General features: G+C 38.5%; 1 protein-coding gene across 1 annotated transcript; it reads right to left on the bottom strand.

The window, feature by feature from the left end:
• Positions 1–234: 234 nt before the first annotated feature.
• On the bottom strand, positions 235–15,175 carry ric3b (RIC3 acetylcholine receptor chaperone b; the record flags this gene model as incomplete). The annotated part of the gene is made up of 5 exons (XM_079583261.1): positions 14,967–15,175; positions 10,995–11,233; positions 8,628–8,706; positions 497–593; positions 235–385 (listed from the first exon to the last, which is right to left on the bottom strand). Exons 1-5 carry the CDS (start codon positions 15,073–15,075, stop codon positions 235–237), a joined length of 675 nt encoding a protein of 224 aa, XP_079439387.1. The 5' UTR covers positions 15,076–15,175.
• Positions 15,176–15,440: the final 265 nt, after the last annotated feature.

Here is a 15,440-nt window from a genome sequence, read left to right as displayed (position 1 = left end):
TTCAACAAAAATTCAACAAAAATTCAACAAAAATTCAACAAAAATTTGACAAAAAATTGACAAAAAATTGACAAAAAATTGACAAAAATTCAACAAAAATGTGACAAAAATTCAACAAAAAAGTGACAGAAATTGTTCATAATGTGGGTGTGGTTTAGTGGATGTAGGCGTGGCTATGTGAATGTGGGCGTGGTTAGGTGGATGTAGGCGTGGTTAGGTGGGTGTGGGCGTGGTTTAGTGGATGTGGGCGTGGCTGTGGGCGTGGTTACCTGTCTCCTCTGTGGTGTTGGTGAAGTCCTGCAGGTGGTTGCTCTTCATGGCTCTGGTGATCTCAGTGAGCTGCTGCAGCAACGTCTGCTCCTGATCCAGGCTCACACTCACCGCACTGAGGCACAGAAACACTCACACTCACCACACTGAGGTACAGAAACACCCACACTCACCACACTGAGCTATAGTAGTACTATAGTAGTATTATAGTAGTAGTAATACTCACATATCCTCCTCCTCCTGCAGTGAGGTGTTCACCAGGTTCTCCATCACCAGCTCAGTTTCTCTGAGTCGCTCCTGAAGCTGCGAAAGCTCGAAATCCGCTGAAACAAAACAAACGACTTTCAGAGCCTCCTCAGACTTTAACCTCAGACTTTAACCTCAGACTTTAACCTGAGACTTTAACCTGAGACTTTAACCTCAGACTTTAACCTCAGACTTTAACCTCAGACTTTAACCTCAGACTTTAACCTCAGACTTTAACCTCAGACTTTAACCTCAGACTTTAAACAGACTTTAACATCAGACTTTAACATCAGACTTTAACCTCAGACTTTAAACAGACTTTAACATCAGACTTTAACCTCAGGCTTTAACCTCAGACTTTAACATCAGACTTTAACATCAGACTTTAACCTCAGACTTTAACCTCAGACTTTAACCTCAGACTTTAAACTCAGACTTTAACCTCAGACTTTAACCTCAGACTTTAACCTCAGACTTTAACCTCAGACTTTAACTTCAGACTTTAACCTCAGACTTTAACCTCAGACTTTAACCTAAGACTTTAACCTCAGACTTTAACTTCAGACTTTAACCTCAGACTTTAACCTCAGACTTTAACCTCAGACTTTAACCTCAGACTTTAACCTCAGACTTTAACCTCAGACTTTAACCTCAGACTTTAACCTCAGACTTTAACCTCAGACTTTAACCTCAGACTTTAACCTCAGACTTTAACTTCAGACTTTAACCTCAGACTTTAACCTCAGACTTTAACCTCAGACTTTAACCTCAGACTTTAACTTCAGACTTTAACCTCAGACTTTAACCTCAGACTTTAACCTCAGACTTTAACCTCAGACTTTAACCTCAGACTTTAACCTCAGACTTTAACCTCAGACTTTAATCTCAGACTTTAACCTCAGACTTTAAACAGACTTTAACCTCAGACTTTAACCTCAGACTTTAAACAGACTTTAACCTCAGACTTTAACCTCAGACTTTAACCTCAGACTTTAACCTCAGACCTTAACCTCAGACTTTAACCTCAGACTTTAACCTCAGACTTTAACCTCAGACTTTAACCTCAGACTTTAACCTCAGACTTTAATCTCAGACTTTAACCTCAGACTTTAAACAGACTTTAACCTCAGACTTTAACCTCAGACTTTAACCTCAGACTTTAACCTCAGACTTTAACCTCAGACTTTAACTTCAGACTTTAACCCCAGACTTTAACCTCAGACTTTAACCTCAGACTTTAACCTCAGACTTTAACCTCAGACTTTAACCTCAGACTTTAACCTCAGACTTTAACCTCAGACTTTAACCTCAGACTTTAACCTCAGACTTAAACCTCAGACTTTAACCTCAGGCTTTAACCTCAGACTTTAACCTCAGACTTTAACCTCAGACTTTAACCTCAGACTTTAACCTCAGACTTTAACCTCAGGCTTTAACCTCAGACTTTAACCTCAGACTTTAACCTCAGACTTTAACCTCAGACTTTAACCTCAGACTTTAATCTCAGACTTTAACCTCAGACTTTAACCTCAGACTTTAACCTCAGGCTTTAACCTCAGACTTTAACCTCAGACTTTAACCTCAGACTTTAACCTCAGACTTTAACCTCAGACTTTAACCTCAGACTTTAACCTCAGACTTTAACCTCAGACTTTAACCTCAGACTTTAAACAGACTTTAACCTCAGACTTTAACCTCAGACTTTAAACAGACTTTAACCTCAGACTTTAACCTCAGACTTTAACCTCAGACTTTAACCTCAGACTTTAACCTCAGACTTTAACCTCAGACTTTAACCTCAGACTTTAACCTCAGACTTTAACCTCAGACTTTAACCTCAGACTTTAACCTCAGACTTTAAACAGACTTTAACCTCAGACTTTAACCTCAGACTTTAAACAGACTTTAACCTCAGACTTTAACCTCAGACTTTAACATCAGACTTTAACCTCAGACTTTAACCTCAGGCTTTAACCTCAGACTTTAACCTCAGACTTTAACCTCAGACTTTAACCTCAGACTTTAACCTCAGACTTTAACCTCAGACTTTAACCTCGGACTTTAACCTCAGACTTTAACCTCAGGCTTTAACCTCAGGCTTTAACCTCAGACTTTAACCTCAGACTTTAACCTCTGACTTTAACCTCAGACTTTAACCTCAGACTTTAACCTCAGACTTTAACATCAGACTTTAACATCAGACTTTAACCTCAGACTTTAACCTCAGGCTTTAACCTCAGACTTTAACCTCAGACTTTAAACAGACTTTAACCTCAGACTTTAACCTCAGACTTTAAACAGACTTTAACCTCAGACTTTAACCTCAGACTTTAAACAGACTTTAACCTCAGACTTTAACCTCAGACTTTAACCTCAGACTTTAACCTCAGACTTTAACCTCAGACTTTAACTTCAGACTTTAACCTCAGACTTTAACCTCAGACTTTAACCTCAGACTTTAACCTCAGACTTTAACCTCAGACTTTAACCTCAGACTTTAACCTCAGACTTTAACCTCAGACTTTAATCTCAGACTTTAACCTCAGACTTTAAACAGACTTTAACCTCAGACTTTAACCTCAGACTTTAAACAGACTTTAACCTCAGACTTTAACCTCAGACTTTAACCTCAGACTTTAACCTCAGACCTTAACCTCAGACTTTAACCTCAGACTTTAACCTCAGACTTTAACCTCAGACTTTAACCTCAGACTTTAATCTCAGACTTTAACCTCAGACTTTAAACAGACTTTAACCTCAGACTTTAACCTCAGACTTTAACCTCAGACTTTAACCTCAGACTTTAACCTCAGACTTTAACCTCAGACTTTAACCTCAGACTTTAACCTCAGACTTTAACCTCAGACTTTAAACAGACTTTAACCTCAGACTTTAACTTCAGACTTTAACTTCAGACTTTAACCTCAGACTTTAACCTCAGACTTTAACCTCAGACTTTAACCTCAGACTTTAACCTCAGACTTTAACCTCAGACTTTAACCTCAGACTTTAACCTCAGACTTTAACATCAGACTTTAACCTCAGACTTTAACCTCAGACTTTAACCTCAGACTTTAACCTCAGACTTTAACCTCAGACTTTAACCTCAGACTTTAACCTCAGACTTTAACCTCAGACTTTAATCTCAGACTTTAACCTCAGACTTTAACCTCAGGCTTTAACCTCAGGCTTTAACCTCAGACTTTAACCTCAGACTTTAACCTCAGACTTTAACCTCAGACTTTAACCTCAGACTTTAACCTCAGACTTTAACCTCAGACTTTAACCTCAGACTTTAACCTCAGACTTTAAACAGACTTTAACCTCAGACTTTAACCTCAGACTTTAAACAGACTTTAACCTCAGACTTTAACCTCAGACTTTAACCTCAGACTTTAACCTCAGACTTTAACCTCAGACTTTAACCTCAGACTTTAACCTCAGACTTTAACCTCAGACTTTAACCTCAGACTTTAACCTCAGACTTTAACCTCAGACTTTAAACAGACTTTAACCTCAGACTTTAACCTCAGACTTTAAACAGACTTTAACCTCAGACTTTAACCTCAGACTTTAACATCAGACTTTAACCTCAGACTTTAACCTCAGGCTTTAACCTCAGACTTTAACCTCAGACTTTAACCTCAGACTTTAACCTCAGACTTTAACCTCAGACTTTAACCTCAGACTTTAACCTCAGACTTTAACCTCGGACTTTAACCTCAGACTTTAACCTCAGGCTTTAACCTCAGGCTTTAACCTCAGACTTTAACCTCAGACTTTAACCTCTGACTTTAACCTCAGACTTTAACCTCAGACTTTAACCTCAGACTTTAACATCAGACTTTAACATCAGACTTTAACCTCAGACTTTAACCTCAGGCTTTAACCTCAGACTTTAACCTCAGACTTTAAACAGACTTTAACCTCAGACTTTAACCTCAGACTTTAAACAGACTTTAACCTCAGACTTTAACCTCAGACTTTAAACAGACTTTAACCTCAGACTTTAACCTCAGACTTTAACCTCAGACTTTAACCTCTGACTTTAACCTCAGACTTTAACCTCAGACTTTAACCTCAGACTTTAACATCAGACTTTAACCTCAGGCTTTAACCTCAGGCTTTAACCTCAGACTTTAACCTCAGACTTTAACATCAGACTTTAACATCAGACTTTAACCTCAGACTTTAACCTCAGACTTTAACATCAGACTTTAACCTCAGACTTTAACCTCAGGCTTTAACCTCAGACTTTAACCTCAGACTTTAACCTCAGACTTTAACATCAGACTTTAACCTCAGACTTTAACATCAGACTTTAACCTCAGACTTTAAACAGACTTTAACCTCAGACTTTAACCTCAGACTTTAACCTCAGACTTTAACCTCAGACTTTAACCTCAGACTCTAACCTCAGACTTTAACCTCAGACTTTAACCTCAGACTTTAACATCAGACTTTAACCTCAGGCTTTAACCTCAGGCTTTAACCTCAGACTTTAACATCAGACTTTAACCTCAGACTTTAAACAGACTTTAACCTCAGACTTTAACCTCAGGCTTTAACCTCAGGCTTTAACCTCAGACTTTAACCTCAGACTTTAACCTCTGACTTTAACCTCAGACTTTATCCTCAGACTTTAACCTCAGACTTTAACCTCAGACTTTAACCTCAGACTTTAACCTCAGACTTTAACCTCTGACTTTAACCTCAGACTTTATCCTCAGACTTTAACCTCAGACTTTAACCTCAGACTTTAACATCAGACTTTAACCTCAGACTTTAACCTCAGGCTTTAACCTCAGACTTTAGCCTCAGACTTTAACCTCAGACTTTAACATCAGACTTTAACCTCAGACTTTAACATCAGACTTTAACCTCAGACTTTAAACAGACTTTAACCTCAGACTTTAACCTCAGACTTTAACCTCAGGCTTTAACCTCAGACTTTAACCTCAGACTCTAACCTCAGACTTTAACCTCAGACTTTAACCTCAGACTTTAACATCAGACTTTAACCTCAGACTTTAACATCAGACTTTAACCTCAGACTTTAACATCAGACTTTAACCTCAGACTTTAACATCAGACTTTAACCTCAGACTTTAACCTCAGGCTTTAACCTCAGACTTTAACCTCAGGCTTTAACCTCAGACTTTAACCTCAGGCTTTAACCTCAGACTTTAACCTCAGACTCTAACCTCAGACTTTAACCTCAGACTTTAACCTCAGACTTTAACATCAGACTTTAACCTCAGGCTTTAACCTCAGGCTTTAACCTCAGACTTTAACATCAGACTTTAACCTCAGACTTTAAACAGACTTTAACCTCAGACTTTAACCTCAGGCTTTAACCTCAGACTTTAACCTCAGACTTTAACCTCAGACTTTAACCTCTGACTTTAACCTCAGACTTTAACCTCAGACTTTAACCTCAGACTTTAACATCAGACTTTAACCTCAGACTTTAACATCAGACTTTAACCTCAGACTTTAACATCAGACTTTAACCTCAGACTTTAACCTCAGACTTTAACCTCAGACTTTAACCTCAGACTTTAACCTCTGACTTTAACCTCAGACTTTAACCTCAGACTTTAACCTCAGACTTTAACATCAGACTTTAACATCAGACTTTAACCTCAGACTTTAACATCAGACTTTAACCTCAGACTTTAACCTCAGGCTTTAACCTCAGACTTTAACCTCAGGCTTTAACCTCAGACTTTAACCTCAGGCTTTAACCTCAGACTTTAACCTCAGACTCTAACCTCAGACTTTAACCTCAGACTTTAACCTCAGACTTTAACATCAGACTTTAACCTCAGGCTTTAACCTCAGGCTTTAACCTCAGACTTTAACATCAGACTTTAACCTCAGACTTTAAACAGACTTTAACCTCAGACTTTAACCTCAGGCTTTAACCTCAGGCTTTAACCTCAGACTTTAACCTCAGACTTTAACATCAGACTTTAACATCAGACTTTAACCTCTGACTTTAACCTCAGACTTTATCCTCAGACTTTAACCTCAGACTTTAACCTCAGACTTTAACCTCAGACTTTAACCTCAGACTTTAACCTCAGACTTTAACCTCAGACTTTATCCTCAGACTTTAACCTCAGACTTTAACCTCAGACTTTAACCCCAGACTTTAACCTCAGACTTTAACCCCAGACTTTAACTTCAGACTTTAACTTCAGACTTTAACCTCAGACTTTAACCTCAGACTTTAACCTCAGACTTTAACCTCAGACTTTAACCTCAGACTTAAACCTCAGACTTTAACATCAGACTTTAACATCAGACTTTAACCTCAGACTTTAACCTCAGACTTTAACCTCAGACTTTAACCTCAGACTTTAACCCCAGACTTTAACCTCAGACTTTAACCCCAGACTTTAACTTCAGACTTTAACTTCAGACTTTAACCTCAGACTTTAACCTCAGACTTTAACCTCAGACTTTAACCTCAGACTTAAACCTCAGACTTTAACATCAGACTTTAACATCAGACTTTAACCTCAGACTTTAACCTCAGACTTTAACCTCAGACTTTAACCTCAGACTTTAACCTCAGACTTTAACCTCAGACTTTAACCTCAGACTTTAACCTCAGACTTTAACCTCAGGCTTTAACCTCAGACTTTAACCTCAGACTTTAACCTCAGACTTTAAACAGACTTTAACCTCAGACTTTAACCCCAGACTTTAACCTCAGACTTTAACCTCAGACTTTAACCTCAGACTTTAACATCAGACTTTAACCTCAGACTTTAAACAGACTTTAACCTCAGACTTTAACCCCAGACTTTAACCTCAGACTTTAACCTCAGACTTTAAACTCAGACTTTAAACTCAGACTTTAAACTCAGACTTTAATCTCAGACTTTAAACTCAGACTTTAACCTCAGACTTTATCCTCAGACTTTAACCTCAGACTTTAACTTCAGACTTTAACTTCAGACTTTAACCTCAGACTTTAACCTCAGACTTTAACCTCAGACTTTAACATCAGACTTTAACCTCAGACTTTAACCTCAGACTTAAACCTCAGACTTTAACCTCAGACTTTATCCTCAGACTTTAACCTCAGACTTTAACTTCAGACTTTAACTTCAGACTTTAACCTCAGACTTTAACCTCAGACTTTAAACAGACTTTAACATCAGACTTTAACCTCAGGCTTTAACCTCAGACTTAAACCTCAGACTTTAACCTCAGACTTTAAACTCAGACTTAAACCTCAGACTTTAACCTCAGACTTTAACCTCAGACTTTATCCTCAGACTTTGACCTCAGACTTTAACCTCAGACTTTAACCTCAGACTTTAACCCCAGACTTTAACCCCAGACTTTAACCCCAGACTTTAACCTCAGACTTAAACCTCAGACTTTAACCTCAGACTTTAACCTCAGACTTTAACTTCAGACTTTAACTTCAGACTTTAACCTCAGACTTTAACCCCAGACTTTAACCCCAGACTTTAACCTCAGACTTAAACCTCAGACTTTAACCTCAGACTTTAACCTCAGACTTTAACTTCAGACTTTAACTTCAGACTTTAACCTCAGACTTTAACCTCAGATATAACAACCAGGGTGCCATTATTTCTTCTAAATGTAATTCATTTTTTTGTCGTTTTTTTTGTCACATTTTTTTTCATTTTTTCATAAATTTTTTGTCACATTTTTGAAAATTATTTTTAAAAATTGTCATTTTTTTTGTCTTTTTTTGTCAAATTTTTGTCAAATTTTTGTCAATTTTCTGTCGTTTTCTCTTTTTTTTTTCTCTCTCTCACTTTTTTGTCGTTTTTTGGTCATTTTTTCTCACTTTTGTCACATTTCCATCATTGTTTTCGTCTCACTTCTGTCGCTATTTTCTCACCTTTTTCCCAGAAGCTTTTGGATTGGGGTAAAGCCAAACTGGAGAAAATGTGCACAGTTCAGGTGGGAGTTAAGGGGTTAAAGTCCCTGTGTTTGTTCTGCCCCGGGTGGGGGTCACGTTATAATGGGGGGTCGCGGCTCTGAAAGGTTGAGAACCCCTGGTCTACAGGAACATCTGTGCAAATATATCTGTTATATATAAATATAAAAAAAGCACTCACTGATCTTCCTCTTGCTGCTCTCGGACCTCAGGCTGTGGAGTCGACCCTGTGACGGTTTAGAGTGGCCTTTAGACGTGATCTGGAACAGAGTCATATATGTTAATCACCTTAAAGAGGATGTAGAGGGTGTAGAGTGTGTATTAATCACCTTAAAGAGGATGTAGAGGATGTATTAATCACCTTAAAGAGGATGTAGAGTGTGTAGAGTGTGTATTAATCACCTTAAAGAGGATGTAGAGGGTGTAGAGTGTGTATTAATCACCTTAAAGAGGATGTAGAGGATGTAGAGTGTGTATTAATCACCTTAAAGAGGATGTAGAGTGTGTAGAGTGTGTATTAATCACCTTAAAGAGGATGTAGAGGATGTAGAGTGTGTATTAATCACCTTAAAGAGGATGTAGAGGATGTAGAGTGTGTATTAATCACCTTAAAGAGGATGTAGAGGGTGTAGAGCGTGTATTAATCACCTTAAAGAGGATGTAGAGGATGTAGAGTGTGTATTAATCACCTTAAAGAGGATGTAGAGTGTGTAGAGTGTGTATTAATCACCTTAAAGAGGATGTAGAGGATGTAGAGTGTGTATTAATCACCTTAAAGAGGATGTAGAGGATGTAGAGTGTGTATTAATCACCTTAAAGAGGATGTAGAGGATGTAGAGTGTGTATTAATCACCTTAAAGAGGATGTAGAGGATGTAGAGTGTGTATTAATCACCTTAAAGAGGATGTAGAGGGTGTAGAGTGTGTATTAATCACCTTAAAGAGGATGTAGAGGGTGTAGAGTGTGTATTAATCACCTTAAAGAGGATGTAGAGGATGTAGAGTGTGTATTAATCACCTTAAAGAGGATGTAGAGGATGTAGAGTGTGTATTAATCACCTTAAAGAGGATGTAGAGTGTGTAGAGTGTGTATTAATCACCTTAAAGAGGATGTAGAGGATGTAGAGTGTGTATTAATCACCTTAAAGAGGATGTAGAGGGTGTAGAGTGTGTATTAATCACCTTAAAGAGGATGTAGAGGATGTAGAGTGTGTATTAATCACCTTAAAGAGGATGTAGAGGATGTAGAGTGTGTATTAATCACCTTAAAGAGGATGTAGAGGGTGTAGAGTGTGTATTAATCACCTTAAAGAGGATGTAGAGGATGTAGAGCGTGTATTAATCACCTTAAAGAGGATGTAGAGGATGTAGAGCGTGTATTAATCACCTTAAAGAGGATGTAGAGGATGTAGAGTGTGTATTAATCACCTTAAAGAGGATGTAGAGGGTGTAGAGTGTGTATTAATCACCTTAAAGAGGATGTAGAGGATGTAGAGTGTGTATTAATCACCTTAAAGAGGATGTAGAGCGTGTATTAATCACCTTAAAGAGGATGTAGAGGATGTAGAGCGTGTATTAATCACCTTAAAGAGGATGTAGAGGATGTAGAGGGTGTAGAGTGTGTATTAATCACCTTAAAGAGGATGTAGAGTGTGTATTAATCACCTTAAAGAGGATGTAGAGGGTGTAGAGTGTGTGTTAATCACCTTAAAGAGGATGTAGAGTGTGTATTAATCACCTTAAAGAGGATGTAGAGGGTGTAGAGTGTGTGTTAATCACCTTAAAGAGGATGTAGAGGATGTAGAGGGTGTAGAGTGTGTATTAATCACCTTAAAGAGGATGTAGAGGATGTAGAGTGTGTATTAATCACCTTAAAGAGGATGTAGAGGATGTAGAGTGTGTATTAATCACCTTAAAGAGGATGTAGAGGATGTAGAGTGTGTATTAATCACCTTAAAGAGGATGTAGAGGATGTAGAGTGTGTGTTAATCACCTTAAAGAGGATGTAGAGGATGTAGAGTGTGTATTAATCACCTTAAAGAGGATGTAGAGGGTGTAGAGCGTGTATTAATCACCTTAAAGAGGATGTAGAGGATGTAGAGCGTGTATTAATCACCTTAAAGAGGATGTAGAGGATGTAGAGCGTGTATTAATCACCTTAAAGAGGATGTAGAGGATGTAGAGTGTGTATTAATCACCTTAAAGAGGATGTAGAGGATGTAGAGTGTGTATTAATCACCTTAAAGAGGATGTAGAGGATGTAGAGTGTGTATTAATCACCTTAAAGAGGATGTAGAGGATGTAGAGGGTGTATTAATCACCTTAAAGAGGATGTAGAGGGTGTAGAGTGTGTATTAATCACCTTAAAGAGGATGTAGAGGATGTAGAGTGTGTATTAATCACCTTAAAGAGGATGTAGAGTGTGTATTAATCACCTTAAAGAGGATGTAGAGGATGTAGAGTGTGTGTTAATCACCTTAAAGAGGATGTAGAGTGTGTATTAATCACCTTAAAGAGGATGTAGAGGATGTAGAGCGTGTATTAATCACCTTAAAGAGGATGTAGAGGATGTAGAGCAGGATCCCGAAGCCGTAAACTGGGATGATCTGAGCTGCGAGGTTGGACTTTCCTCCGGGGCCACTTCCTGTCCCCGCCCCTCCGCCTCCTGAGCCCGCCCCTCCGCTTCCTGCTCCTCTGGCCTCTCCGGGGCCCCTGACGCCGGCCGACCTCTGGCCCCGCAGGTCAGGGGTCACGTGGCGGTGCATCATGGGAGGGAACCGGCCCTGGGCTGAAACAGGGAGGATGTTTATAACGAGGGTTAATAATGATAATGTATAAAAGGATGTTTTATAATGAGGTTTAATAATGATAATGTATAAAAGGATGTTTTATAATGAGGTTTAATAATGATAATGTATAAAAGGATGTTTTATAATAAGGGTTAATAATGATAATGTATAATGTGTATATGTTTTACAGGGTGAATATGGGTAAAGTGGGACAATGGGTAAAGTTCGACACCTAACTTTAATCATGATTATTTTTTAGTGTGTCATATTTTATAACTAAAAATACAAACTACTGAATAATTAGAATGTGCAGGAGAAAAAAATAATGGTTTTGTGGAAATAACTTCACTCCATATGTGGCGGCAAAACATAATCTACCACCAAGTAGTGAAGAAGCAGAGGTGTTTAATGAGCATGTGTGGGTTTAGGATCTTAAGGTTTTAACTTTATAAAACTAACAGATGCAGATTTCTGCTCTACTGTGCTTTACTTTCACTGTCAAACTGCACTGAACATTTAATATTTTGATAAAAGTTCATGAATTAAGATGTAAACTCTGCTTTGAGCAGATTTTTGATGAGAATATAGAGACTTTCCTGAAATAACAGAGTGAGAATCACAGTTTGGCTGTTTTTCGAAACTGGGTTATAGCACTGGTTTTAGGTCCTAAAACTATGAAAAAATGACTGAATTCAAAATGTGGTACATGTGCCTGTAGTGGAGGCTCTGTGGAGTGTGTATTTAAAAAGTGATGGATTTGGAGTTGAAATGAAGTTTGTATGAAAGGCAAAAGTCAAAAATATAGCTGGAATCACAGACATGGAGGACACTGCCATTGAAATGAAGGGAGAGCTGCTGCTGTTTTCAGGCTTTAGGGCCTGTAACTATTGTAAAAATATGTGAATTCTAAATCTGGTGAATGTGCATGTAGAGGAGGTCCTCTGGGATGGAAACATAATAATGGTTTCATATCTGAAGCACAAATGAAGTCGGTACAAAAGGTCAAAGACAGAAAACATGGAGGATCGGCTCATGTCCATTGAAATGAATGGGGTTTTGCCCCAGAGACCACGAGTGTAACTATTTGCTCTCATTCAAAAATGAATCTCTCCCAGTGCCCAATTCACCAAATACTTAGAGTTACATCCACTTCAGTCAAATGAATGAGAAAATTCAAAAATTGCATTAACACAAAAGTTTGACTATTTCCACTTGGAAACTGACCAGAGAGTCCGAGTTTTCCTCAGAATTAGATTTTTGATATTTTACGACTGTTGTTTGTTCAGGATTTGGTGTTTTTTTTACATAAACGAGGCCTACGAACTGAAAAAAAAAAAAAAAATTGTATCAGGCCATTAGTCTGAAGCTACACTAAAGATAGAACCCAAACTTATTGAAAAAGGTTATTTTATGACTGAGATATTAGAGAAACAAAACGAGTGTAACTCTTTCTCATAACATTGTAATCACTTAATCAAAAACTGTAAAAAAAAAAAAGACTGGTAAAAGTCATGGATGTTACGCATATCCGAAAATTCAGACCATTTGATAAAACTATGACAGAGAAACGCATCGACAAAGTGGCCCTGGGGACGACACAGGGGTTAAAACATGTTTGTTCCGACTTCCCCAATCACAGGCCTGATGTCACAGATTTACATGTGTGTTTTTGGGCGTGTCCTTCATGTTATTCCTCACTCATTTATAAACAAAGTAAATCTGATGAAGGCACTTTACTGTATGATTCTTCCATTGTTCTGTCACTCGTTTTCAGTTTATACCAAAGCTCCCGGTTAGTTCTTCCACACTGGAACATGTCTGAGCTCAGGCTGCACATCAGACACAGGTGCATGATGGGCCGACGTCTCACACAACAGTTAGAACAACCATTAGAATCAGTCTCTGTTATTATTATTCATAACCTCGTCACATGTTCATAAAAGCAGCTGCTACAATAATGTTAATGATTTTTAATACAAAAACACCATGTTAATAATGTCCCACTTTACCAACAGCACCTCGAAAAATGTATCATTGGACCAGCCTGAGTTTGAGGCTAAACTATAGCTTCTGTGTTAAACATGTGACTTTTGTTCCTCCACTGGTGTAAAACAGAATCTAAAGCTTTTTAAAAATATACAACATTAAAGACTTTGGCTTTTCATTCCAAACAAACATGAGGCGGAAACTGAATTTTCCAAAAGTGTCTTTACACGTTACCCACATTCACCCTGACGAGAGAAGATCTAAACAAAGGTCAGTGCTGGACCGTCTGCTCCGGAGGGACGTCTGCTGTGAGTTTGTCTAAAAATACTAATAATCCTAATCCTTAAGGTTTAACCCCTTAACTCCCACCTGAACCGAGCACATTCTCTCCAGTTTGGCTTTACCCCAATCCAAAAGCTTCTGGAAAAAAGGTGGGAAAATAGCAACAAAACTGAGACGAAAACAATGAAGATGTAACAAAAAAGTGACGAAAAATTTATGAAAAAGTGGCAAAAATGTCACAAGAAACTGACAGAAAAATAGACCAAAAAATGACAAAAATGTGACAAAAAATTGATTAAAAAAAACAATGATGGAAATGTGACAGAAAAGTGGGAAAACATTGACAACAAAATTGACAAAAATGTGATAAAAAATGATTAAAAAAACAATGAAGATGTGACAAAAAAGTGACGAAAAATTTATGAAAAAGTGGCAAAAATGTCACAAAAATGTCACAAGAAATTGACAAAAAAATTGACGAAAAATTGACGAAAAATTGACAAAAAAATTGACGAAAAATTGACGAAAAATTGACAAAAAAATTGACAAAAAAATGACAAAAAAATGGATAAAAAATTGACAAAAAAATTGACGAAAAATTGACGAAAAATTGACAAAAATGTGATAAAAAATTACAAAAAAAGTGGCAAAAATTACACAAAAAAATGACCAAAATGTCTCAAAAGATTAAAAAAAATTGATACAAAATTGACGAAAAAAAAAAAAAAGACAAAAAATTTGACAAAATGTGACCAAAAAAATGACAAAAATCTGATAAAAAAAAATTGACGAAAAAATGACAAAAATGTGACAAAAAAAGTGACAGAAAATGTATGAAAAAGTGGCAAAAATGTCACAAGAAAATGTCAAAAATGTGACAAAAAATTGACAAAAAAATGGACGAAAAATGACAAAAATGTGATAAAAAATGACAAAAAAAGTTACAAAAATGAGTTGAAAACCCAACAAAAAAATGTTGGAAGAAAAAAAATGTGATGACGTGAGGAAAAAGCTCCTCTCGGTTCAGGCGGGAGTTAAGAGGTTGACCAGCAGACCGTCCCTCCGGAGCATCAGGCACTGACCCTAAACAAACCCGATATAGCATTAAGCTAGTTTAGCCTCACACTGAAATCAACTAAACTCCGACACAAACGCGCCGTAAAACACACGCAGGCGTTAACGTGTCGACCTGTGACCTGAGGGAGGGGGGGGGCAGCTCCTTTAGACCTGAGGGGGGGGGTTTATAAACACTTATCTAAAGGAAAACATGCTTTAAACAACAGGCGGACACGGAGCGGCCCCTGGCGGGAGGAGAGGGAACTGCAGCAATGGAAGCCAAACAAGCGCGTGTCAGAAAGAGGATTATACAGATGACAAAGCCCTATATAACACCTCTATAACACCTCTATAACGCCTATATAACCCCTATATAAGCCCTATATAACGCGTGGTTGCGGCTCAGACCTGTTTCCTCGGACGTATCCCTCCGCAGCACGAGCCTCGGCAGGATCAGAGCCGCGCACAGAACCAGCGCCGCGGCCACGGTCAGCTTCTGCAGCCCGGAGACCGCCATCACCGCGGGGGGGGGACAGTCTCTGAGCGGGACGGTCTCTGAGCGGGACAGTCTCTGAGCGGGGACGGTCCTGGTCCGCGCGGAGAGGGCCCGGGCACGAGCGCAGGTGCAGCGGCTGAGGAGGACAGGACACTGCGCATGCTCAGTTTGCTCCAGTGGCGCGTCCAGGGGCTGGTTTCTGCTGAGGGAGGAAATGTACCCCCAAAATACTCTTTCTGTGCATAAATCCTGTTTATTAACCTCTTAACTCCCGCCTGAACCGAGAGCGTTTTCTCCAGTTCAGCTTTACCCAAATCCTGTAGGCCAGTGTAACGCCTCATCTGAAAGACCTACAAAACTACCGGTAAATGGATCTTTTTCCTCAC

This window comes from Gobius niger, assembly GCF_951799975.1.
Source record: "Gobius niger genome assembly, contig: SCAFFOLD_41, whole genome shotgun sequence".
In the NCBI taxonomy this organism is placed as follows: domain Eukaryota; kingdom Metazoa; phylum Chordata; class Actinopteri; order Gobiiformes; family Gobiidae; genus Gobius; species Gobius niger.
Note: the sequence above shows the minus strand (reverse complement) of the source record. Positions and strands in the feature narration are given on the sequence as shown.